We start from the raw sequence: 27,587 nt of genomic DNA, 5'->3' as shown, positions 1-27,587 counted from the left end.
ATTGAATAACAGATTGAGTATGTAAATGAATCAACACTGTGTGTGTGTGTGTGTGTGTGACGTGTGTGTGTGTGTGTGTGTGTGTGCGAGTGTATGCGTGCGTGCTTACTGAAGAGAAACAGGGAGATCGTGGGGGAAACTTCATCTGGTGGCTATTTCATACAGTAAATCGCAGATCTCGTGATATTCATGGCAGACTGTAATTTCTTTTGTTGACGCAGCCTCTATATCACGTGATGCATCACGTGCACTTAACATGGCTGCCGGCTTGTGATCGCGAACCAGACGTGTTTGTGGTTGGGAGTTCTGTTTAAAAACAATACCTCCCCTGCAGGGAAACGGTCTTTACGGACATTCATAGTTCGTTTGAAACATCCTCTATTATAACGGTGAGTATTTAAAAAGAATGTGCAGGTTTTGTAATTTATTTCTCAATTGTTTGACCATCAGTACTGTCAGTTCGTAGCAGCCGACACAATTTTTGGCTCAGCAGTGCTGAAATACTTGTCGTGTAGAGTGTGATAAATTTTACGAGTAGTGAAAAAAGAGGCAGATAATAAGCGTACTGGGGGTAATTTAGTTATCGAGAAAACCTGTTCGTAGAATCTAAGATTTAACGATTGTCAGTAATCCACACAAACGCAAGGTGTTTGCATTCGACTGATGCATGTTAATATCTGCACTCATGAACATGTGTCCCTCAAATGACATACGTGTATTTTCTTCTTTTTTTTTCACTTGCATACTTTTTGTGTTTCAGACTTTTGATTTTACATTGCAACGAATAAACAACAAGAATGTAGCAAAAAAACAAAAAAAACAAAACAAAATTGTATCTCATACCTGCTACCTTGTCACGAGAAAAGGTCAAAAGAAAGAGCGATTCAGAATTTGAATTTGGGTTGAACGTCATTCAAACGAAGATCCTTTTAAGTAGATGGATTCAAATTGTGAAATGATTTGTAAATTTATAGAAGATATATTTTGTAATTGTCAGTATTGGACTCTTTGGAAACATCAGCTAAAGACCTCAATGTGTGTGTGTGTGAGTGAGAGAGAAAGAGTATGTGTGTGGGTGTGTGTGTGCATATGTGTGTGTATGTATGTGTGTGTGTGTGTGAAAGAGAGAGAGAGGGAGCTGTGTGAGCTGCATGAACATGCACACATGCCTGCATGTGCGTGCAGTGTATGCATGTATACACACATACACCTCCATGAGTTCTTTGTGACTGTTGGCGTGTCTTCACTCAGGTTTCAAGATGGCGGAAGTCTGGCTGATCTCAGCACCGGGAGAGAACACGCCTCAGAAAACGTGGGAAGCTCTGAACCGTGCCACGTCAGCAGAAAACCTCTCCAGCAACCACAAGTTCAACATCCCGGAACTGAGGGTAAAATATTAAAGAAAACTTTGAACAGTTGCAGAATTGAAAATCTGTAACAATAACGATACTGGGCATTTTTATAGAGTGTTTCTACAGTAGCACTGCTCAAAGCGCTTTACATTGCATTCCCCACTCCGCGCCTCCCCACACCCCTCCCCCCGCACACACGGAAGCACCTGCCAGAATACACTCATGCAACTGAACACTGGAAACCACCCACCCACCCATGACACCCTTCAGAAAACGCATCCCTGCAACACGCACTCGGGCACGTACACACATACACGCGAATGCAAGGATACTGGCTAGCATCCTGCCACACAGACTTAGCAAACAGCTTTTTCACAATCAAGTATGCATGTAAAACCAGATCATACCAAGACTTGCACAAAAAAAAAAAAAAAAAAAATCTATATAGTAATAATAGGCAGCAAAATAGAGGGAAAGAAATGATGGACTGACAATATTACAGAATAGACGGGAGAGCCATTTGTGGAGGCTTAGGCACAGAACCAACAGAGCAGGACTCTGGTGAACAGTTATTTTGTGTGGAGATACAATAACTCTTCACAGGGTAAAGGGAGAGGAGTAACGTTGTAAGAGCAGGACTCTGGTGAACAGTTATTTTGTGTGGAGATACAATAACTCTTCACAGGGTAAAGGGAGAGGAGTAACGTTGTAAGCAAGAATTGCTTGTTGACCTTTTTTGTAAATGTTTGTTTTTGTATTTTTAGGTTGGTACCCTGGACACACTTGTAGGACTTGGGGATGATTTGGCCAAGTTGGACATCTTTGCAGAAAGGTAATGTTATTCATTTGAAGAGTGTTACTGAGTGTTACTTACATTAGTAACAGATATTAGTCATACTGGCTTTACATATGATTTCCAAAGTGCACTATACATAAGGAGGAATATGGCAGATTGGTTAAGCGCTTATCTGCAAATACAGACAGTCCGCGAGGGTCTGGGTTCAAAGCCTGCTCTTGCCCTTTCTCCCAAGTTTGACTGGAAACTCAAACTGAGCGTCTAGTCTTTCGGATGAGAATCGAGGTCCCGTGTGCAGCACGCATTTGGTGAACTGAAAAAGAACTCATGGCAACGAGAGTGTTGTCCTCTTTGGCAGAATTCTGAAAAAGAAATCCGCTCTGATAGAAAAACAAATATGTGCATGCGCTCAAGGCCTGACTAAGCGCGTTGGGTTACGCTGCTGGTGAGGCAGTCGCCTGGCAGGTATGGTGTAGCGTATGGATTTGTCCAAACGCAGTGACACTTCCTTGAGAAACTGAAACTGAAACTGCTGTATATATATATATCAAAAGATCCTTTACGTCTTCAGCAGTGAAAACACAAATGAAGCGCTCTTTTGCCATTCCTGTCAGGGTGTTTGACAATCCGCATCGTGCAGATGGTGAAGAGAAGACCGAACACCTGCAGCCAGCAGGCCTGAGTTTGCCCTGTCAGTCTTCAATGATTCAGAACCAGAAAAGACGGGTGCAATAGCCGAGTGGTTAAAGCGTTGGACTGTCAAACTGAGGGTCCCGGGTTCGAATCACGGTGATGGCGCCTGGTGGGTAAAGGGTGGAGATTTTTACGATCTCCCAGGTCAACATATGTGCAGACCTGCTAGTGCCTGAACCCCCTTCGTGTGTATATGCAAGCGCATTAAAGATCCTGTAATCCATGTCAGCGTTCGGTGGGTTATGGAAACAAGAACATACCCAGCATGCACACCCCCGAAAACGGAGTATGGCTGCCTACATGGCGGGGTAAAAACGGTCATACACGTAAAAGCCCACTCGTGTGCATACGAGTGAACGCAGAAGAAGAAGAAGAACCATAAATAGCTAAACTTAGGTAAGGTCAGTAATTTGGACAAGCTTGTTCCTTATTCCAAACAACCAGTATGTCTTGTTTTGAACGTTTCAACTTGTATGGAGGGGCACTGTGGCAGAACGGGTCAGGCTTTGGATTTCTGATCCAGTGTTGATCAGTGATCAGGGTTCGAGGATTAGTTTCAGCATGGTGCTGTGTGTCTTTGGAAAAGGCGCTTTGCTCCACTTTTCCTTACTCCGCCTGATCTCAGAGGGTTGGGATCAGCAGTAGGAGAGTGTAGAGCTCCCGCTTTCCTGTGCCGTAGACGCAGTGGATAGGAATTCATTTCTCCCATGGCAGAGAAAGCCTATGGGACTTTTAAACTTTAACCTTGAAAACTTGTATTATTTATTCTCCAACCTTTAACCTGAAAACTTGTATTATTTATTCTCCAACTTTTAACCTTGAAAACTTGTACTAGAAGTCACCGGAGAAGGTGCAGGAGGTGGTGGAGGTCTGGTGTCAACCGGAGGGAGCGACGGAAGTGGAGGAGGCGGCGGGTTGGTGTTGTTGAGAGGGCCAGAAATAGAGGGCCCAGAGTGTCCACGAATCGATTGCGATCGCACCTTAATTTTAGCCCGATCTCCCAGTCGAACCATATAATTAAGATAAGATAAGATAAGATAAGAATAGCTTTATTATCTCCAACTGGAGAAATTTGGTCAGGTGCATTATCACAACATAGACGAGTAAACAACATGGTGACCATAGCTGTAAAAGCCAACAACAGCCCCTACAAATATTACGAAGATACAAATGTAAAAAATATCACATACATCGTTTCATACATACATCCACACACTGCACGTAATAACTAGTATTCTTAATGTAAAAACAGAAAGAATTAAGAAACATTATTTGAATATAATTATAAACATAGCTTACTATACTACACATTGGTTATAATAGACAGATAAGATAAGAATAAAGATGAATTGCGGAAAACCACAACCAGATAATCAGCACACACCCGCACCGCACGCCCCCCCACCCCCCTCCCCCCACCACTCACCCCACACACGCGGATAACTTGATTAAACAAGAGTAATAAACATATGTTCTCAAATAAAAGCATTTCACATATTCGCTTTTAAAAACATTGCAATTAATTATTACATCGCAATTATTAAACAGAAATATATTTAGAATATGGACGTTAGCATTAGACATATTCATTGTACATTCATCCTGCATATTGCACATTATTCTTCCTACATATTGCACATTCATTATAACCAATTGTCACGTTTTAAGCTCAGTAAACACACACACACACACACACACACACACACACACACACACACACACACACACACACACACACACCACAACTAGAACAAGGTACAGCCTATCATGCACGGACTTTCACACGTCTCACATGAGAGTGCGCGCGCACACACACACACACACACACACAGTTCTCAAGAATTTAAAAGGTGGATTGAACGTGGAATAAAAGTCTTCAGAGCTCTGGATTTCAACTTTAAAGTTCTGTAGCGTCGTCCTGATGGCAACAGCTCATAATACTTTGCTAAAATATGGGTGTCGTCAGTTGCTATCTGCCTGCTTTTTTTAACCACTCGACTTTCATACAGCTCTTGCATACTAGCTTGTTTCACTCCCACAATTTTACTGCATACACTCATGACATCGTTCAAAACACGCTTACTCCTCACTCCCAAACTTCCATACCAGCACATAAATGAAACTGTAAGCACGGACTCGATACAACATCGATAATAACTTTGAAGAATATTTGAATTTATACCAACATTTCTAAGCTTCTGTAAACAAAAAATTCTAGATTGACATTTCTTATGAATGGAATCAACATTTCTGTCAAAAGTCAGCTTATTGTCTAAGATGGTCCCTAAATATTTATATTCATTGACCCTCTCCACTGTTTGACCATCAATAACAAGGTCAGCTACAGGCAAGGGGTCTTTCCGAAAATCTATTAACATTTCTTTTGTTTTCAATACGTTGAGATCCAGATAGTTTTTCTCACACCAGGAACAGAACTTTTTAATTTCACTGAAATAAATAGCATCAGAGTTGGACAGATCTTCAATTGCTGAGTTATCAGAATATTTTATGACAGGAGTTTCCTCCGTGCCTCTGCAGTCATTTGTGTACAGTGTAAAAAGAACAGGGGACAGCACTGTACCTTGGGGTGCACCAGTAGAAGTAGATTTTAGAGAAGAGTGGGCAGAATGAAAGCGGACGGACTGAGTTCTATTGAGAAGAAAACTTACTATCCAAAGAGTAAGCTAGGGATCAACATCCATGCCTAGCAGTTTGAGGGCAAGGAGATGAGGTTGTATTGTGTTAAAAGCAGAAGAGAAGTCAACAAAAAGGATACGAACGAAAGATCCCATGTTATTCAAATGAAGGAAAGCATTATGAAGGAGAGTTAGGATAGCATCGTCAGTACTTCTGTGTGCTTTATAAGCAAACTGACGACAGTCAAGCTGCTGTTCAGTGAAAGAAAGAAGATGTCGGAGAATAATTTTTTCAAAGCATTTCATCACTACTGAAGTCAGGGCAACAGGACGGTAATCATTTAGTGCGGCTGGGTTCTTTTTCTTGGGGATAGGACAGATAGTAGATTTTTTCCAGATGCTGGGGACAGAGCAGTCCTTCAGAGACCAGTTGAAAATTTTACAGAACACGTCACACAACTGGGAAGCACATGTTTTCAGTAATTTTCCACAGATATTGTCGGGGCCAATTGCCTTCGTGACATTCAGTTTTAAAAATAAAGATTCAACAACTTTTGCATCGATCTCAAAGTCTTCACCTGTGTTCCTATCTTTGATCTTTTCCTGCAACTGTGAGATAACACTATCCAGTTCCCTTCCCAGCTCATTCCTTTCAAACCGACAGTAGAAATCATTCAGTTTATTTGAAAAATCAATCTGTTCATCCTTTTCCATTTTACAAGCTACTGTTTTCCTTTTCGTTTCTCCAGTGATAATTTTTAACCCATCCCATGCATCTGCCATTCTCCCTGTCTGAAACTGTTGCTCTACTTTTGACTTGAATTCCCTCTGTCCCCTTCGTAATTCACCTCTAAGCTTCTTTTGTAGCAATTTCCTATCCTCCTTGTTCCCTGACTGAAACGCTACCTTTTTCTCGTTTAAAATTGTTTTGAGAGACTTTGAGATCCATGGTTTGTTGTTGGGGAAAAGTTTAATTATTTTTGTCGGAATTATCATGTCTTCACAGAAACTGATATAAGATGTAACAACATCAGCTGCTTCATGAACATTCTCACATTGGTCAGTCAACACACTCCAGTCAGTACAATCAAAACATCCTCTCAGTTCATCCACACTCTCTGACGTCCAAACTTTCACACTCTTTTTCACAATCGGCTCTGTCTGTATCTTTGGTCTGTAGGCTGGGATTAAATGTACAACATCATGATCAGATACACCCACTGGTGCAAGGGGAACAGATTTGTAGGCATTAGGAATGTTCCCATAACACAGATCGATTGTCTTGTCCAGTCTGGTCCGGCAGGTAACATATTGTTTAAAAGAAGGTAAGGCTTTCTTTAAATCACAATGATTAAAATCTCCAACAATAAAACACGGGGCGTCGGCAGAGATGAGTTGAAGTTCGCGAACAACACCTGCGATCGTCTCCTGCACGTGCAGCAGATGCCTGGTCAAAGACTGGGGCGTACACAACAGTCAAGAAAATACGGCCGAACTCACGTGGCAGGTATCGAGGCCTCAGCGACACTGATATGAGTTCAAGTTCCTGTGTACACAGTTGCTTCTTCACACACACATTCGTACTGTCACACCACTTCTCATTGACATACAGGCACACGCCACCACCCATTTTCTTCCCCACTTTCTTGCAGTCTCTGTCCATTCTGTACGGAGTGTTAAAACCATCAATCGCAACACATTCGTTCGACACTTTCTCACTAAACCAGGTTTCGGTAAAACAAAGCACACACGAGTTCCTAAAATCATTTAAAAATCGACAGTTTGCTCGTACTTCATCTAAATTACAGTTTCTGCCGTTTGGATTAAGAGATCTGACATTGGATAAAATCATAGACGGCAGTGGGGGCTTAGTTTTATTTTTTCTCAGTCTTCTCTTCACGCCTCCTCTCTTTCCTCTCTTTCATGCTTTCTTTCTCTCACCTTCTCTTTCATTCTCTTCATCATCACAGATAAGATCACGAGGTAAAAGTTGCTCAGTAAAAGCGGATGGGTCGCGCACTGACCGTAAACTGAGAAGAAATGTGACCTGGTTGAAGACAAAATTTGAAAAAAAACAAGAACGCCAGAGAATCGACAGACAGAAAATATGAAAAAACTTAGCCGTATGAAGAGCACAGGAACAGGTGTCATGATGGCTGCCGGAAAAAGAGGTCGCTAACCAGCGGGACAAAGGGGAGGTTACCTACTTCCAGGAGGTTATCGGCCGTAGTTACTTTCGTTTTCTCCGCATAGACAGATAGTAGTTTGCACAGGACAGGAATGTCAGACCCCTGCCAGAGTCTGCACTAGTTGGGTCACGGTAAGTATGTTATTTAAACGTAATTTTAGATAGAAAATTTCCTATTAGTCTCCAACCTTTAACCTTTAAAACTTGTATTAGTCTCCATCAGTTCACCTTTAGCAATTGTAAGCATTATTCTGCTTGCGTAATTCTTAGATGTGACAAGCTGCACGTAGAGACATAATGAGATCAGTGTGTGTGTGTGGTGATTTCAGCGTGACACGCAAGATTGCACAGTACCTGGGGGAAGTGTTGGAGGACACCACGCCCACCAGAGACAAGCTGGTGGAAAACCTCAAGATCAACGATGGTGAGAAATCTGCCTGAATGTTGGATCTGTCAGTACTCACTGTCTGTTCAATATCTGTGAATATTGGATCCGTCACTTTGCTGTGTGGTACAGTAAGCCTTGTGAGAAAAAAAACACACAAAAAAACACCAAAGAAACAAAACAAGAAACTTTGCTATATGAATTAACAATAAACATTCATGCCACTGTGTTCTTGCCACTGTTATTGCCATAGGTTCTTTTGTGTGTGCTAAGTGCATGCTATTCTGGGGACATTTGGTTTATCATGACATCTGAATGACTAGCATCCAGACTACTACTCAAGGAGTAGTTGAGAAGGGGCAGAAAATACTGGTGAGTGTTGGACTTGATCCCTTGAGCTCAGATTGTCTCGCTTCGAAGGTGGACGCGTTTCCACTTGGCCAACTCTCCACATGAAATGATTCCTGTGTGCAGCCACGCCCAGCAGCTATGTGCAACGGTTTGCGTGGGATGGAGCCAAATTCCCCATCAAACAGTCGCTGAAGGACCTGGCCGAAATGATTGGGAAGGTGAGCGTTTTGACGATTGTTTTGCATTTTGGTCCACAGAGCGCTGTCCTCATGTTATTTTTTTTGCCTTTTGTTTTCAGCTGTCTTCTGGTTATTCTGCGTTTCATTTACAGCTGTCTTTTTGTTATGTTGCAAATAAGTCAACAGTTATTGTCACATTTTGCTACCGCATTGAAACACAAATTTCCCCAAACTTTGTCCGACATGGCTTACTTGCATCATCTGGTTAGGAGCATTAGCAGTGTTAGATTCTTGGAAGTCCTTTGATATTTTGTTAATGTTTTCCTTGTTAATGCTTTGCTTGTATAAACTTTACGTGTGAATGTTTTTCCTTGTTAATGCTTTCCTTGTATATACTTTGTGTGTGAATGTTTTCCTTGTTAATGCTTTGCTTGTATATACTTTGTGTGTGAATTTTTTCCTTGTTTATGCTTTGCTTGTATATACTTTGTGTGTGAATGTTTTGCTTGTTAATGCTTTGCTTGTATATACTTTGTGTGTGAATTTTTTCCTTGTTTATGCTTTGCTTGTATATACTTTGTGTGTGAATGTTTTGCTTGTTAATGCTTTGCTTGTATATACTTTGTGTGTGAATTTTTTCCTTGTTTATGCTTTGCTTGTATATACTTTGTGTGTGAATGTTTTCCTTGTTAATGCTTTGCTTGTATATACTTTGTGTGTGAATTTTTTCCTTGTTTATGCTTTGCTTGTATATACTTTGTGTGTGAATGTTTTGCTTGTTAATGCTTTGCTTGTATATACTTTGTGTGTGAATGTTTTCCTTGTTAATGCTTTGCTTGTATATACTTTGTGTGTGAATGTTTTCCTTGTTAATGCTTTCCTTGTATATACTTCGCGCGTGAATGTTTTCCTTGTTAATGCTTTCCTTGTATATACTTTGCATGTGAATGTTTTGCTTGTTAATGCTTTACTTGTATATACTTTGTGTGTGAATGTTTTGCTTGTTAATGCTTTGCTTGTATATACTTTGCGTGTGAATGTTTTCCTTGTTAATGCTTTTCTTGTATATACTTTGCGTGTGAATGTTTTCCTTGTTAATGCTTTGCTTGTATATACTTTGCATGTGAATGTTTTCCTTGTTAATGCTTTTCTTGTATATACTATGTCTGTGAATGTTTTCCTTGTTATTGCTTTTCTTGTATATACTATGTGTGTGAATGTTTTCCTTGTTAATGCTTTGCTTGTATATACTTTGCGTGTGAATGTTTTCCTTGTTAATGCTTTTCTTGTATATACTTTGTGTGTGAATGTTTTCCTTGTTAATGCTTTGCTTGTATATACTTTGTGTGTGAATTTTTTCCTTGTTTATGCTTTGCTTGTATATACTTTGTGTGTGAATGTTTTGCTTGTTAATGCTTTGCTTGTATATACTTTGTGTGTGAATGTTTTCCTTGTTAATGCTTTCCTTGTATATACTTTGTGTGTGAATGTTTTCCTTGTTAATGCTTTGATTGTATATACTTTGCATGTGAATGTTTTCCTTGTTAATGCTTTTCTTGTATATACTTTGTGTGTGAATGTTTTGCTTGTTAATGCTTTGCTTGTATATACTTTGTGTGTGAATGTTTTCCTTGTTAATGCTTTGCTTGTATATACTTTGTGTGTGAATGTTTTCCTTGTTAATGCTTTCCTTGTATATACTTTGCGTGTGAATGTTTTCCTTGTTAATGCTTTGCTTGTATATACTTTGTGTGTGAATGTTTTGCTTGTTAATTCTTTGCTTGTGATTGCTTTGCAGCAACTGAGTCAGGCTGAAACGGATCTGAAGAGCAAAGCCAACGCCTACAACACACTGAAGAGTAACCTGCAGAGCTTCGAACGCAAATCCACGTAAGATTTGTGTGTGTGTGTGTGTGTGTGTGTGTGTGTGTGTGTGTGTGTGTGTGTGTGTGTGTTCTTGCATTTTATGGCACTGTTGTGTTTTATGGTCTGCTGTGTAGATCGACAGAAAGAAATCAGTCATGAATCTGATCAGTTCTATGTAGGCGTGACCCAAACTAAAGAGGTTTGTTTTGTTCATCTTTTCAATTATGAGTGATATTGTTTTTTCATTTATCAAAGCATTCTCTTCCACCTCCTCCTCCCCCTCCTTAATCATCAATGAATGCAAAATTGTCTTAAATTATGTGGCCTTTCACGCCCTGCTCTCGTGGTGACCTCAGTTTCAATTCCCCTCAACTTCCATGATTCGGATGAGTCCTGTCAAAGTCTTTAGTATCGGCAGAGTCATGGAGGGCTGTTGTTGGAAGGATGTAGTGGTGGTCTCCATTCTGGGGGGACGCTTTCTCAGTCTCTCTCTGCGACTAAGCCATTACTGTCATCAGTAGAGGGTGTAGCTGGGGGTGTCTGAAGTACGTTAAATCAGAACAGGCACTACCGAACATCACAGAGGTGACTCAGCAGCAGTGCAGGGTCTCCTCTGGTGTGTGGGCCTCCTGGCGACCTAACATCGATGGTTCCCTGCAGACTGCCGACACTGGGACTGCGACGGACGAACCCGGGTGTGGCTGTGTATGGGGGACTTGGAATAAGTGGCATGGGAGTAATGCCACTGAAAATGACCTCTTTCCACAGGAGTTAAGGAAGTATCGAGGAACAGTTAGCTGGGAGGAACCAAGAGATCTCAATGTTTTGTTTGGCAAGTACGGGTTAATAAGCTCAGAAAGATTTGAGGGTGTGGTATCATAATTCAGGCACTGAAAGCATAGACAGGCAACCTTATATTCAGTTCTGGCTTGAACAGGCAACCGGTGAAGTGTCCGCAGGAGAGCAGTAGCGCTCTCTCTCCTCGACGTTTTAAGGACGAGTCGAGCTGCACTATTCTGTATTTTCTGGAGCTTGTAAAGTTTATCATTGGGAAGGCCAGCTAAGAGAGAATTACTATAATCTAGGCGGGATAAAATGAATGCAACAGCAAGTTTGTTGGCGGCATCAACAGACAGGAAGGGGCGGATTTTACTTATCTTACGAAGCTGAAAGTAAAGAACTTTACACAGGTGGTTCACATGAGTTTCCATCGTGAGGGATGAATCGAGGTAAAAACCAAGATTGCGGACAGAACTAGAAAAAGAAATTTCTATGCCAGAACAAATGATAGATGTTGTATTTATCTGTGTGTGTGTATGTGTGAGTGAGTGCAACAGTGATAGAAATAATGTTCTAGTAGATTGAATGATTGAATTGATTTGATGTGCTCAGGGGAAGCTTGCTCACACGTAATGTGGTGGACTTAGTGAAGAAGGATGACTTTGTTCTGGACTCTGAGTATCTGGTCACCCTGCTGGTCGTCATACCCAGGTCAGTGTGTGTGTGTGTGTGTGTGTGTGTGTGTGTGTGTGTGTGCATGTGTGTGTGTGTGTGGTGTGTGTCTGTGGCGTGTGTGTGTGGTGTGTGTCTGTGGCGTGTGTGTGTGTGTGTGTGTGGTGTGTGTGTGTGTGTGTGTGTGTGTGTGTGTGTATGAATGTGTGTGTGGTGTGTGTATGTGTGTGCGTGCGTGTGTGTGTGTGTGTGCGTGTGATTGTGTGTGTGTGTGTGTGTGCATGTGGTATGTGTGTGTGTGTGTGCGTGCGATTGTGTGTGTGTGCGTGTGGTATGTGTGTGTTTGTGTGTGTGTGTGCATGTATGTGTGTGTGTGTGTGTGTGTGTGTGTGCGTGTGTGTGTGTGTGTGCGTGTGTGTGTGTGTGTGTGTGTGTATGAATGTGTGTGTGTGGTGTGTGTATGTGTGTGCGTGTGTGTGTGTGTGTGCATGTGTGTGTGTGTGTGTGCATGTGTGTGTGCATGTGTGTGTGTGTGTGTGTTTGAGCGTTGGTATGTAATGTGTGTGGTTGGGTGGGTGCGTTGGTGGGGGTATGTCTGTGTGAGAGTGTGTGTGTGAGTTTCTGACCGTGTGTCTATGTGCAAGGTTGTGTGATTGCAAGCGAGTGTGTGCGTGTGATTATGCGTGTGTGCTTGAGTTAGTTAGTGTGCGTACATACATTTGTGTTTGTAAACTGACAAATTTAGCATTCCATTGCCAGTGAAATGACAAGAGAGACAAGATACATACATATACTTATCTCTGTACCTTCAGGGGGAACAACAGAGACTGGTTCGATAGGTACGAAAAGCTGACCGACATGGTGGTTCCCAGATCGTCAAGGTACGTAGAATGTATATATGTGAAATATACACACAAATATGAAAGCAGTTCTTCAGTGACAAAAGAGGAAAGAAGAACAGTTTTAATGACACATACTTAACCCTGACCCAACTAGTGCAGACTCCGGCAGGGGTCTGACATACAGTTTTATGTGGATTGTTTTAAAGATAGTTTCAAGTCTGACAGAATTTTCAAAGGCTGACAGATTCAGCTAACGCATCTGTTCACATACAGGTAACTGAAATTAAAAGATGGAAGAACAGACCAAGGAATTTCAGTGGGGGGGGGGGGGGGGGTCCTTTGTATGCTGAAAATTGTAGCCTCCTCAGAAGCTGAAATGTATCTCCAGAAACTGGTTTGTCTTGTTACGGGTTTTTAGTTTATTTTTGTTTTTAGCGAGGTCATGTCAGGTCATGCGTTTTCTTTTCTTCCGTGAAAGAACAGCAGGTCTTTAGGTAAGGCTTAGTCATCAGTGTGTCTTACACTTTGAACATTGGGAGGACACACTGCATGTTCATTGAGCAGGCCCCTGGGATGTTCTGAACATTTAAAGAATGAACACTACAAAAAGAGTGAAAACCCTGTGTGGAAGTTTCAGTCTGTCACTAGGATTGCCTCTTATGAGGAAGAGCTGTTTCCATTTTTCTTGGCCCAGGGCTGGGTTGAACAAGGCAATCTTTGCAGTGCAAAGTTTGCTTAGAGTTAAGAATGTTCCTGAGTATATGGAATTTACCGTGGAGTTAGGAACATTCTTAACGATAAGCAAATTTAGTGCTGCTAATTTCACTCATACATCTCACTCTGGAATCCTAGACAGTGATGACTGGAAGTTATGCCTGCCTGCCTTTGTGTGTAGCAAAGCAGATCTGATCAGAATGTGCAGCATTACAGTGACCCTCTGAAGGTAGTCCGGGATCATCTACAATTATCAATTATTATAGTATTACGGTAAAAGAATTCCTGGGACCCTCAACAATTTTAACTTACCAGAAGCCACAAGTACATTTCATTTTATTTGTTGTGCAGAGAAAAAAAAGAAAGAAATGAAGCTGGACGTGATGATGAGGGAAAAGCTGTGTGTGATGTGCAGGCAGAGACGCCAGCTGTTATGATTTCGTCGTTTTTTGTTACGGTTGACCGCAGTTTGTTTCCGACGTTATGCCTATGTCAAAAATGTTCCGACGAGTCCATTTTTGACTACATAGCGTGGTCACACGCTTTCCTGTCATGACATTACCCAGACGCTCTTCATTTATCGATGTCAAGGCCATGGCAGTTACTACTAACCTTGGTCTCACGGCTGACGGGCGCAATAGCCGAGTGGTTAAAGCGTTGGACTGTCAATCTGAGGGTCCCAGGTTCGAATCACGGTGACGGCGCCTGGTGGGTAAAGGGTGGAGATTTTTACGATCTCCCAGGTCAACATATGTGCAGACCTGCTAGTGCCTGAACCCCCTTCGTGTGTATGTGCAAGCAGAAGATCAAATACGCACGTTAAAGATTCTGTAATCCATGTCAGCGTTTGGTGGGTTATGGAAACAAGAACATACCCAGCATGCACACCCCCGAAAACGGAGTATGGCTGCCTACATGGCGGGGTAAAAACGGTCATACACGTAAAAGCCCACTCGTGTACATACGAGTGAACGCAGAAGAAGAAGAAGGTCTCACGGCTAATCGTGTGTGTGTTTACATTGAAACAGTATTGAGTGGACCGGTCAGCTTAACAGTAGCAGTCACACTGTGTTGCAGGTAGGCCCAAGTGTTCGTACGCCTTGTAGATAAAATGTACTTTTGCTGATATGGCTTGGAGTCCAAGCGTTCCTACCAAATTCAAAATGTTCCTACCACATTTCCTGATTGTTCTGACAAACACGTGACAGGGGTTGGCGTCTGTGTGCAGGGTTCTGTTTGAGGACCAGGAGGCCCAGCTGGTTACCGTCACTCTCTTTCAGCGTGTGGCCGACGAGTTCAAACACAAGTGTCGTGAGAACAAGTAAGGCTTTGTTTGTCGATAACTTGCTTTTTTTTCTTTTCTTTTCTTTTATACTGTTTTTGGTTGACTTTTGTTTTCTGTGTGTGTGTGTTTTATTTTGCAGTTAGAAAGAGATTTGCTGTGTTTGTGGTGAGTGTGTGTGTGTTTGTGTGTGTTTGTGTGTGTGTGTGTGTGTGTGCGTGTGTGTGTGTGTGTGTTTTATTTTGCAGTTAGAAAGGGATTTGTTGTGTTTGTGGTGAGTGTGTGTGTGTGTATGTGTGTGTGTGTGTTTGTGTGTGTGTTCATTTTTTATTTTAATGTCTTTTCACTTTTAGTGATGTAAGATGAATGTGTGTGTGTGTGTGCATGCATTGTGTGTGTGTGTGTATGTGTATGTGAAAGTTCATTCTTTACCTTTGATGTGTTTTCACTATAAGTGATATCAGATGAATGTGTGTGTGTGTGTGTGTGTGTGTGTGTGTGTGAGTGTTCATTCTTTACTTTGAACATCTTTTCACCAATAACTGATATGAGATGAATGTGTGTGTGTGCTTGCATGTGTGTGTTTCTTTCTCTCTTTCTCTGTGCATGTATGTGTATATTTGTGTCTGTGTATGTGTGCATGTCCCAGTATGCGAATGACAGACCTGTCGAATGTTCTGTGGACTGACAACAACCTTCTCTGTGACAGGTTCTCAGTACGTGACTTTGTCTACAACGAGGATCAGATCCTGGCCGGGAAGAAGGAGGCTGAGGAGGCTGACACCAAGAAAAAGAAACAGTTTGTCAGTGCTTTTGTCTGCATCTGTTGGTGTTTTTTTTATGGTTTGATTTATGGAAAATGTTTTGCTTGATTTGTGTGCACACTCAGAGATGCACAATGCAGATCACCACACACACACACACACACACACACACACACACACACACACACACATACTCACACACACACAAACACACACACACACAGACAGACACACACACACACACACACAGACACACACACATACACACACACACACACACATAGATAGATTAACAAATAAATAGAAGTAACAAATAACATTCATAAAGAAACAAAAAGAAAAATGATGATGATATAAAGAAATTGATAAGTATGCAGGAAAACAAAAGAGATAATGATGATAATATGAATAAATAAATGGATAAACAGATTGAAAGTAATTATAGAAGAAAAAAAAATCCTTTGGTGTACAAAAGATGACCAACTGTCTTCTGTGTTCGTGGGCTGCAACTCCCACGTTCATTCATATGTACACGAGCGGGTTTTACGTGTGTGACCATTTTTACCCTGCCATGTAGGCAGCCATACTCCGTTTCGGGGGGTTGACCAGCTGTATGTGATGCCTTCAGTGTTGTGTTGTGCACAGCCTCCCCTGGTGCGGTGGCTGAAGGTGAACTTTGGGGAGTGCTTCATGGCCTGGATGCACGTCAAGGCTCTGAGGGTCTTCGTGGAGTCCGTGCTCAGGTAATCACTCCGTCCCTTCTGTACCGCTTTCTTTGATGTTTTAACTCACTCCGGACGACTAGTTCTCTCCCTTGCTTTTCCCTACAGACGACCCATTTGTTAGGGTTAGGAAAAAAAATCACAAAAAATACAAAACATAAAGTAACTGAATGAAACTCACTGTACTTGACCCACTGACCCCTCTTACGTCATGTGAACGCCCACCCCACTCCCTCTTCACTGTTCTGAGAAGCTGAATCACTGTCAGTACCTACTTGCTGGTAGCTTTCTTCCCTACAGATACTTTATTCAACGTCTTCATCATCCTCGTCGATGTTGAAATCTTCAGTTTGAAGCATTTCAATCACTTCAGCAGTGGTAAAAGCCACTGTCGTGATCTAGTTTGCTAAAAAAAGAAAAATTCCACTTGTATCGCCTGCAACGCCATTTTTGATACGTATGCAGATTAGCTTGTCGTGTGGGGTCCTGAACTCACTGGCTCGCTGTGGAGTGTGTTGTTACGGAATCTCATGAAGAAACTTTCCATTTGACCCATGACACATTCGTAATGCCTGGTGTAGCTGCGATTGTTATGCTACCCAATGAGGAAAATGTGGAAAAAATTTTTAATTGTCGAAACCGCTATAGCGTTCCGTCGTCCGGAGTGAGTTAACCCATTCAACCCTGAGGAGTTTACAGCCAGGGCAGGCTTCTGTGCTGTACTGATAGCAGAATGAATGCAGAAAATGTTCTGTTTTTCCTCAAGATTATGTGAATACATGTCCTGAAATATTGTGGAAGTTACTTCTCTTTCTTTGTGGTTTGTGCATTATGTAGGAAAGTGAAAACTGTTTCGATGAGACGAATTTTGATGCTAGAGCAATGCTTTGGTACAGGGCTCAAAAAGTTAAAAGTTCATGTTTTAAAGAGAAAGTGGGGGGGAAAGTCATTCTCCTTTTGTAAGCCTGTGTTTTGTGGGGGATTAGGGTGTTGAAAAGTCTTGAGTCATTTTATTGTTGTTGCTCTTTTGTGATTTCATCCTGTTGAAGAATTATGATGAATTTATCAGTTTTTATTATTTACATTCATAGAAGAAGAAAAAAAAACAACAAACAGAGAAAGATAATGCACTTTCCTAAGCAACCTCTCTACTCCTCTTTGTGTGTGTGTGTGTGTGTGTGTGTGTGTGTGTGTTTACACAATTCTGTTCTGTGATATTTTCTGTTGTATAAATCTTGGTTGTTCTTTTGCTTATCTGTCACCCTCATTGATAAAGAGTTTGTCTTATCTTGTTACAAACCAGTTTTCATGGTGTGTCTCACTGTGTCTCACTGTGTCTCATTGTGTCACTGTGTCATTGTGTGCCTCACTGTGTGACTGTGTCCTGTAGGTACGGCTTGCCAGTCAACTTCCAGGCCATGATCCTGGTGCCCAACAGGCGGTCCCAGAAGAGGCTCCGTGAGGTCCTCAAGCAGCAGTACCAGCACCTGGACAGCTCCGCCCTGAAGAAGGACAGCGAGGTGAGGGGGCTTTCTGTGTGGACGGTAGGGAGGGTGTACAGGCCCCCTATCGTGCTGGGACCTTGTATTGCTTGCAGAGCCAGAAGTTGGTTATATTGTTTGTATTTCTTTTTATCACAACAGATTTCTCTGTGTGAAATACGGGCTGCTCTCCCCAGGGAGAGCGCGTCGCTATACTACAGCACCACCCATGTTTTTGGTTTTTTTTCTGCGTACAGTTGTATTTGTTTTTCCTTTCGAAGTGGATTTTTCTACAAAATTTTGCCAGGAACAACCCTTTTGTTGCCATGGGTTCTTTTACGTGCGCTAAGTGCATGCTGCACACGGGACCTCGGTTTATCATCTCATCCGAATGACTAGTGTCCAGACCACCACTCAAGGTCTAGTGGAGGAGGAGAAAATATTGGCAGCTGAGCCGTGATTCGAACCATCGCGCTCAGATTCTCTCGCTTCCTAGGCGGACGTGTTACCTCTAGGCCATCACTCCATATATATGACGTTATGGGCAACCCACCACTGTAACTCACTAAGTTTGTATTGCCTTTTGCCTTTGTGTGGATAGCTTTTCGGGCAGAGTTTGTAAATGGATCAGTTTGAATATGTAATGACGGATATGTGACAAGAAAAACGCTGAAAGTAAACATAGAAGACTAAAGCAAAGAATGGGCGTAATTATCAAACCAAATATATCTTGTAAACTTTGCAAAAATAGTCACCGAAAATGTTCAAAATCCATACGACAAAACAGCGATTTCCACGACAGAATTTTAGCCTTTCAGTGACCTGGAAAGAACAGGAAATGGAAACTCACATGCGCACACAGTTCTCACTAAAAAAAAACAACCATGGAACCTTCACGTCAATCAGACGAAAGTGGGATGGCAAACCCTCCCTAATGTCATATCCTTTGTATTATTTCATTCTACCCCACAGCTACATGCCTGGTACAACTCCCCTGGACCAGCACTACGTGAGACCACTGGAATAGAAAAATTGGGTGGTTTTCTCAACTCACTCGGGACGACAAGTTTTCTCCCTTGCTTTTCCCCACAGACAGCCCATTTGTAAGGGTTTGGAAAAAATTACAAAAAATACAAAATACAGAGTAAGGAAATGAAACTTTCAGAACTGGTTTATTATGTGTTGAGCTATTACATAAAAAAAAAAAAAATCAAATTTCTCATCTTATTTTTACAGTTTTGCCATATGTAGAAAATAATGCCAATTTTTCACCCCGAATCACCATACCCATGCTCGCTTTCTGCATTAAATTCACTTTCTTCTTCGTTATCATACACCTCTTCAATGTCTGACCCTTCAGTTTTTAGCATTTCAAGTACTTCGGCAACTCTAAAATGTTGCCGTCACTGCCTGGTTCGCTTCACAACATTCTGAGAAGAGCACGCTTTGCTAACAGGTTGGCACGCGAGCAGACGACCGGTCAGTGACTTGGTCAGCATGTGTGCAAGACGGGCCACACATGGCAGGCTGGCCAATCATACCATTCGGTTGTGGAGTGACTCAGAATAGCGCACTCTGCTTGGCTAATCACAAAATCACGTGTACATTGCGTGATGGATTTTTATTTTTTGAAAATGCTATTCCATTCCGTCGTCTGAAACCGAATACATTGTTTGTAGGAATGCTCACGCATTCCTTCGTCCGGAGAGAGTTAAATGGTGAAAATCGATGGAGATTTGTTGATTTAATTGGCTGGACAAAGCTTTGTTTTCATGCTTCTGGAATCTGTAAATGGTTCAGTTTGGAAGGGGTCTTATCATGGCTATATGACGTTCTGAATTAAATCTGTGTCAAACTCTTTGTGCTTTCCTGGATTCGTTTACAAGTCATCAGTGTGTGCAAATTTCGAACCAAAAGTATGGATAGTTTCATCATCTCACTGTATGATAGCATAAGAAAGGAGGAAGTTTTATACTTTATCCCCAGCTAACTCATTATGTTGCTGATCAGTTTTGGAAGTTTTGAGTTCATGAATTCTAACATTTGTTTTTGGGGTGAGTTTATTTCTTACCCATACAAATGGGTCGTCTGTGGGGAAAGTCAGGGGAGCTAACAGGCAGTGCCAAAGTGAGTTAACCTTTAACCAGCTACAATACATTGTGTTGTGTGTGCACAGAGTCAGACATTGTGTTGTGTGTGCACAGAGTCAGACATTGTGTTGTGTGTGCACAGAGTCAGACATTGTGTTGTGTGTGCACAGAGTCAGACATTGTGTTGTGTGTGCACAGAGTCACACATTGTGTTGTGTGTGCACAGAGTCACACATTGTGTTGTGTGTGCACAGAGTCATACATTGTGTTGTGTGTGCACAGAGTCATACATTGTGTTGTGTGTGCACAGAGTCACACATTGTGTTGTGTGTGCACAGAGTCAGACATTGTGTTGTGTGTGCACAGAGTCATACATTGTGTTGTGTGTGCACAGAGTCACACATTGTGTTGTGTGTGCACAGAGTCATACATTGTGTTGTGTGTGCACAGAGTCATACATTGTGTTGTGTGTGCACAGAGTCACACATTGTGTTGTGTGTGCACAGAGTCACACATTGTGTTGTGTGTGCACAGAGTCATACATTGTGTTGTGTGTGCACAGAGTCACACATTGTGTTGTGTGTGCACAGAGTCATACATTGTGTTGTGTGTGCACAGAGTCAGACATTGTGTTGTGTGTGCACAGAGTCATACATTGTGTTGTGTGTGCACAGAGTCAGACATTGTGTTGTGTGTGCACAGTCACACATTGTGTTGTGTGTGCACAGAGTCATACATTGTGTTGTGTGTGCACAGAGTCATACATTGTGTTGTGTGTGCACAGAGTCATACATTGTGTTGTGTGTGCACAGAGTCAGACATTGTGTTGTGTGTGCACAGAGTCATACATTGTGTTGTGTGTGCACAGAGTCACACATTGTGTTGTGTGTGCACAGAGTCATACATTGTGTTGTGTGTGCACAGAGTCACACATTGTGTTGTGTGTGCACAGAGTCATACATTGTGTTGTGTGTGCACAGAGTCAGACATTGTGTTGTGTGTGCACAGAGTCATACATTGTGTTGTGTGTGCACAGAGTCACACATTGTGTTGTGTGTGCACAGAGTCATACATTGTGTTGTGTGTGCACAGAGTCACACATTGTGTTGTGTGTGCACAGAGTCATACATTGTGTTGTGTGTGCACAGAGTCATACATTGTGTTGTGTGTGCACAGAGTCAGACATTGTGTTGTGTGTGCACAGAGTCAGACATTGTGTTGTGTGTGCACAGAGTCAGACATTGTGTTGTGTGTGCACAGAGTCAGACATTGTGTTGTGTGTGCACAGAGTCAGACATTGTGTTGTGTGTGCACAGAGTCACACATTGTGTTGTGTGTGCACAGAGTCACACATTGTGTTGTGTGTGCACAGAGTCACACATTGTGTTGTGTGTGCACAGAGTCACACATTGTGTTGTGTGTGCACAGAGTCATACATTGTGTTGTGTGTGCACAGAGTCATACATTGTGTTGTGTGTGCACAGAGTCAGACATTGTGTTGTGTGTGCACAGAGTCATACATTGTGTTGTGTGTGCACAGAGTCAGACATTGTGTTGTGTGTGCACAGAGTCACACATTGTGTTGTGTGTGCACAGAGTCATACATTGTGTTGTGTGTGCACAGAGTCATACATTGTGTTGTGTGTGCACAGAGTCAGACATTGTGTTGTGTGTGCACAGAGTCAGACATTGTGTTGTGTGTGCACAGAGTCAGACATTGTGTTGTGTGTGCACAGAGTCAGACATTGTGTTGTGTGTGCACAGAGTCACACATTGTGTTGTGTGTGCACAGAGTCAGACATTGTGTTGTGTGTGCACAGTCACACATTGTGTTGTGTGTGCACAGAGTCATACATTGTGTTGTGTGTGCACAGAGTCATACATTGTGTTGTGTGTGCACAGAGTCATACATTGTGTTGTGTGTGCACAGAGTCATACATTGTGTTGTGTGTGCACAGAGTCAGACATTGTGTTGTGTGTGCACAGAGTCAGACATTGTGTTGTGTGTGCACAGTCACACATTGTGTTGTGTGTGCACAGAGTCAGACATTGTGTTGTGTGTGCACAGAGTCACACATTGTGTTGTGTGTGCACAGAGTCACACATTGTGTTGTGTGTGCACAGAGTCACACATTGTGTTGTGTGTGCACAGAGTCACACATTGTGTTGTGTGTGCACAGAGTCATACATTGTGTTGTGTGTGCACAGAGTCATACATTGTGTTGTGTGTGCACAGAGTCAGACATTGTGTTGTGTGTGCACAGAGTCATACATTGTGTTGTGTGTGCACAGAGTCAGACATTGTGTTGTGTGTGCACAGAGTCACACATTGTGTTGTGTGTGCACAGAGTCATACATTGTGTTGTGTGTGCACAGAGTCATACATTGTGTTGTGTGTGCACAGAGTCAGACATTGTGTTGTGTGTGCACAGAGTCAGACATTGTGTTGTGTGTGCACAGAGTCAGACATTGTGTTGTGTGTGCACAGAGTCAGACATTGTGTTGTGTGTGCACAGAGTCACACATTGTGTTGTGTGTGCACAGAGTCAGACATTGTGTTGTGTGTGCACAGAGTCACACATTGTGTTGTGTGTGCACAGAGTCAGATGGTGGACATTCCTGGGATGAGCGTGGGGTCGTCTGACTACTACCCCTACATCTATTACCGCATCAACCTTGACCTCCTCGACCAGCAGCGTCTGTGATACCGACAGGGGGGATAACCACCACCGCCTTTCGTCTTGTTATGATGATTATAGTCCTTTGTGTATGTCAGCAAGTGATCTTCCTCCTCAAGCAAAATGCTTAGTGTCATGTTATAGGTTGGTTTTTTTTTTTGTCACTGATGAGAGAGAATTAAATGGTTGGTGGTTGGAGCGACGTTACCAGTTGTGAATTTTTTTGTGGATTTGAGATGGTGTTCAGGTTGTTGTAGTTACCACTGTGTAGATGTATCTATGATGACATTAGCCTCAGTAAACAGTTTCGAAGATTTGCATGAATGTGAGTACACTTTGTGAAAAGAGTTGGGATTGGGGGGGGGGGTTAGGGGAAGGGGCGTGATTTCCATTTGAGTCAGGTTCTTGATATTGTTGAGAAGCATCCCATAAACTTTTTGTGTGTGTTGATGGATATTTCAGCCACACAAATGTGATACAAGTACCCTTGTCCCCACATGTTGGTGTTGCTGGCTTGGGTTTATGTGGAATATATCATTGTCCAAGAGCAGCCGAAAGTGAGGTAAAGAATTGTGTGAAAAAGAAAGGTATTTTGTTAAACCATATTTGGCAACCATATTACACATTCCATACAGGAGAGGACTGGGCCTCGCCTTCCATTGCCAAGCCCCAGACACAGTGGATAGGAGTTCACTTCCCCAGTGGGCACAGAAGGCTGTTGGACATTTATACCCCCACCCCCACCCCTCCCTTTTTTTTTTAACTGTTTATTTTTTGGAATGTCCCAGAATGTGTTGAACTTGTATGCAGAATTTTCTAAAAGCATTCCTTATGAATATGTAATTTTGGGAGTAAGAAACAAAAAGATGCTAACAATTTGAAGGAAATGGATGAAGAACAGGTTGTTTGAAAACAGTTCATGAACCTTTTTTCTGTGGATTGTAGTTTGAAATGTCACAGTAGTCATCATGTAGTTTGTCCGTAACTAGTCCTGAATGGTGATTTCTCCATGGATCTGTGGTAGGTAGAATATAGACTGAGTAAGAAAATCATATCTGTGAAATTCAATTTCGTATGATGTGGGTGTGTGTGTGTGTGTTTGTGACCAAGTATAGTTGAATGCCTTTTTTTTTTTTTCGTCTTGTGTGTAACAAAGAGAGAATGAATGATGAGTACATCAATTTAATATCTGTTCTAATAGATGTAGGACCTTTTTTTGAGATGAAGTTGAATTTTTATTTCATCGGGCATTTCTGATAATGCCGTGAGACGTCGGCTGGACCAGAAGCAACATTGTCAAATGTCACCTTTGTCAGAACAAACATTACGTGACACGCTGTGTGTCTTTATGCATGTTTCTGAGCCTCTCTTATGCAGTCGTGTTGTAATTTTTGCTGTTGTTGTTGATGTTTTGTACCTGGAAATTGGAACAAAATCCCATATCAGGCGTGTGTTGAGTGCACCTGTGTAAGGATTCATGCCTTATTTGAAGGAAAGATCCTGTGTGTGGTGTGGTGGATTTTTTTTTCTACGTAGTGAATTTTTTAACAGGGTTGATACAGGTTTTGAAAAGTGTTTAAGAATTTGTTTGGAAAAAAAAAAGAGAGAGAAAAAAAAAATATATATGCTATTTCTAAAGTGCTTAAAAGTCTTTAAAAAAAATTGAATCATGGTTGGAAAAGTTTTAAAATTTGGCCTCTGTATTGAGTGACAACAACAAAATTATACATGGTTTCTGCACAGCTTCAAAATTTGGATTTAAAGTTAAAATGATGAGCTGTAAAAGATTAAATCTCAAACAATGTTTTGTGACCAAAATGTCGGCACTCAAAATGTCTTGAATTTCATCATGGTTCTGATGTTTTTGATTTTTAGCCTTGGGTGTTTTACAGGTTTTTAAAAAGTTTTAGCGTTTTTTTATGAAAAATCTGTGTGAACCTTATATGTTTTATATATGTTTCAGTGAAGTTTTGAATACACATCAAAGTTGCTCTCACATTTTCCTTGATGTGTGTGTGTGGAGTATTTCCTCAGGTCTACACAAATCTGTGTCTTAGCATTTTGCACTTGGCCATAATAATGGTTGTTCCTTGGTTTCAAGGAAACTGGCCAGGCCAAAAAAAGGTTGTCGATTCACTTTGTGTTCAAATAACGCAGTCTTGAATGGAATCTATGGAATCTGAATGAGTGGTGGTCCTTAGAAACTGTCGTCAGTGTTTTCGGGTTAATTAAAAACACATGAGTAGGAGTATTTCTGTATTGTATGCATTTCCTTATTTTTATTTTGATGGTTTAGAAAAGAAAAAGGTTTCTTTTTAGTTTACTTTGTTTCGGTTTTAAGACACGCACTTTGATTAAGTGGTCCCAGGATGCCAGTCGCAATCTTCAGCTTGTGAGCTTGTGTTCAAAATGTTGAGAGTTTGAATCAAGGATATGCTATATAAAAGCTGGTATCTTCGCTGCCTATCTGAACGTGTTGTCGTTCTGGTGATGTCAGTGTAGTGTTAAGATATATCCCTCCTTCTACCAACTTTCTGCGATGGTTTTTACCTGAAGTGGGCGTTGACATTAAAACCCTGAACTGATAATTCTCCCTCTACTTTCTCTTTCCCTGTGGCCACTTTCCAACAATGAAGTGTTGCTTTCAGATCAACTCCAACTCTAGTTCATCAACTTTGATATGGATTCCAACTGCCACTGACACTGTCTATCAAAATTAGCCTGTGACAACGTCATTGTGGATGTGGGGTCATGTGCAAAGACATAACATGTTAGGTTTTTTTCCGGTTTTTTTTGTGTTTTTATTTGTAACTTTTGTGTAGTTATAGAATGGACTTCCACCACTACACAATGTTGGTAGCTTGTAAGAAACAGGTATTAGTTGCAGTGTGTGTGTCTGTGTATCTTTTTGTGTGTGTGAGTGTGCTGGCACTTGGAAAAAAACCACAATCACTGTGAATGGATAAGTCAATGGAATAATTATGTTTGTGAATAATATTTAGCACAGGTTGTGCTGTGTGTTTCTGTCATTTTAGTCACACAGTGGATTGAGTGTGTAATTTATGTGAACTGTGTAGACCGGTAGGTAGGTTGGAGGATCGGTAGAACCGATAGTGAACAGACAGGTCTGCATGTATTCTGTTTGAATAGAGGATTGTACGAGAGGAAGAATAAAGGGAAACGCAGCGTTTGATTCTTCAGTGTGTGTGTGAGTGTGTGTGTGTTTCAGTATGTGTAACCTAAATCCCACTGTTTCTTTTTTTGTTTGTTTGTTTCATTAATTTTTAACCCTTACATGGTAGCCGGCTAAGTCAGCTGAAAACCGGCTTTGCAGCAAAGCTGTGAGTGTCACTCATCAGTTTGCTGCCATGGGACATGAACTCTTTTCCACTGTCATCAGCAAAATCATTTTCTGCCAACCACCTTTCAGTTAGACTTGCAGCTTGCTGCCCCATATATTGTGGTCTAAACCAAAACTGCTGCTTACAATCTGAACTGGTGGAAGAACTCGCCATCATTCAAACTAAGCTTTAAAAAGTCCCTGAAAACCGCTCCAGACTGCGCAAGAGTTGGTTCAACAATGAAAAGGATGGCATAAGACGAGACAGAGCGTAAACCTGACAAGATGGCGTGGAGAGCCTTGGCTAAAGGAATGATTCAGCGCTTATAGCTTTTAGAGGCGTTTGATTGGCTGAGAGCAGACCGGGGCAAGACGGCTCATCTTTTCACTGTTAGCCGCGCGAAATTTGGCCAAGCAGAGCAAACCGATAGGCCTAGTTTGCATTAGTTTGACATGCTAAGTATATGTAACACCAAACATGGAGTATAATACAAACTCCTCCTTTCTGATACATGTGGCAGGATGTGCCAGAAAAGTTCGGTGTTATTTTTTTTAAGAGTACCACAAGTTTGTTAACCCTAATGCTCAAGTTGCTGATCGGCGCCAGCAGTGTTCTCCATACAAGTTGCTGATCGGCGCCAGCAGTGTTCTCCACACAAGTTGCCCCACGGCAACTGTTGTGTTCTTGCTGCAAGTCACCTAGCGATTGAAGCAACCAAAGGGTTAAAGCTTTTTTTTTTTTTTTTTTAAATTGCGTACAAAACCCAAGAAGACATAAGACGCGAACTGTTAACAAAATTAAAGTTTATTGTCAAAACTACCGACACGAGCAACAGTTTCAAGGGCACCGACTATACAGACAGCAGATACAGCTTTCACTGCCTTGCACACTGCACATACAACAGAACAACTACTGAACAAGTGTGAACAAAATCCCAACCCTTATAGAAAGTAAGCAAGCCACTACGATAACCACCAAACTTTCCTTCCATCAAATCTGAATAGAGGTGCACATCTCTTTCACTGAGCTCTCTAAACCAGAAGGAAGAAACAAGGAAGGCAGGTTATCATCTACTGCATAACAGGTGCAATAAACCAAGTGTTAAAGCGTTGGACTTTCAATCCAAGGGTCCCGGGTTCAAATCTCGGTAACGGCGCCTGGTTGGTAAAGGGTGGAGATTTTTACGATCTCCCAGGTCAACATGTACAGACCTGCTAGTGCCTGAACCCCCTTCATCTGTATACGCATGCAGAAGATCAAATAAGCACGTTAAAGATCCCTCAATCCATGTTGGCATTTGATGAGTTATGGAAATAAGAACATACCCATGCACACCCTCCCCCCCCCCCCAGGCCCCCCCCCAAAAAAAAAACGGAGTATGGCTGCCTACATGGCAGTGCAAAAAAACAGTCGTACATGTAAAAGCCCACTCATGTATGCGAGTGAATGTGGGAGTCACTCACTCATTCCCTCGACCGCTGGGGTCGTTGGGGGGACATGAGGAAGATGTCATAGCTCGCCACGCCGTTCTGTTGGCAGCTGTCATTTTGGTCCATTCCTTGACGTTGTCGGACCAGCTCTTTCTCTGCCGCCCCCGTCTGCGCCCTCCCTCTACAGTCCCTTGCAGGATGGTTTTAGAGAGGATGTTATGTCGTATGATGTGACCAAACCATGCCATCTTCCGTCGTTTGACAGTCACCAGCAGTGGTTCTTGGGGCCCGACAAGGTTGCTGACCAGGTTCCGCACATAGTCATTGGTCTTGTGCTCCTTGTAG

At 41.9% G+C, this 27,587-nt stretch overlaps 1 protein-coding gene across 2 annotated transcripts; it reads left to right on the top strand.

The window, feature by feature from the left end:
- The first annotated feature begins 224 nt into the window (after nt 1–224).
- On the top strand, nt 225–25,661 carry LOC143301612 (V-type proton ATPase subunit C 1-A-like). Of its 2 annotated transcripts, none has more exons than XM_076616009.1 (13): nt 225–389; nt 1,260–1,388; nt 2,117–2,184; nt 7,995–8,089; nt 8,525–8,619; nt 10,379–10,470; nt 11,839–11,937; nt 12,711–12,779; nt 14,683–14,775; nt 15,446–15,539; nt 16,146–16,243; nt 17,613–17,742; nt 22,394–25,661. In XM_076616009.1, the coding sequence occupies exons 2-13, from the start codon at nt 1,260–1,262 to the stop codon at nt 22,496–22,498; spliced, it is 1,167 nt and encodes a 388-aa protein (XP_076472124.1). In that variant the 5' UTR covers nt 225–389; the 3' UTR covers nt 22,499–25,661. The 2 variants fall into 2 exon arrangements, with proteins under 2 accessions (XP_076472124.1, XP_076472123.1); XM_076616008.1 differs by having other exon boundaries at nt 227–389; nt 1,252–1,388.
- The last annotated feature ends 1,926 nt before the right edge of the window (nt 25,662–27,587 follow it).

The sequence above is a fragment of the Babylonia areolata genome, chromosome 27 (genome assembly GCF_041734735.1).
Source record: "Babylonia areolata isolate BAREFJ2019XMU chromosome 27, ASM4173473v1, whole genome shotgun sequence".
Taxonomy (NCBI): domain Eukaryota; kingdom Metazoa; phylum Mollusca; class Gastropoda; order Neogastropoda; family Buccinidae; genus Babylonia; species Babylonia areolata.
Note: the sequence above shows the minus strand (reverse complement) of the source record. Positions and strands in the feature narration are given on the sequence as shown.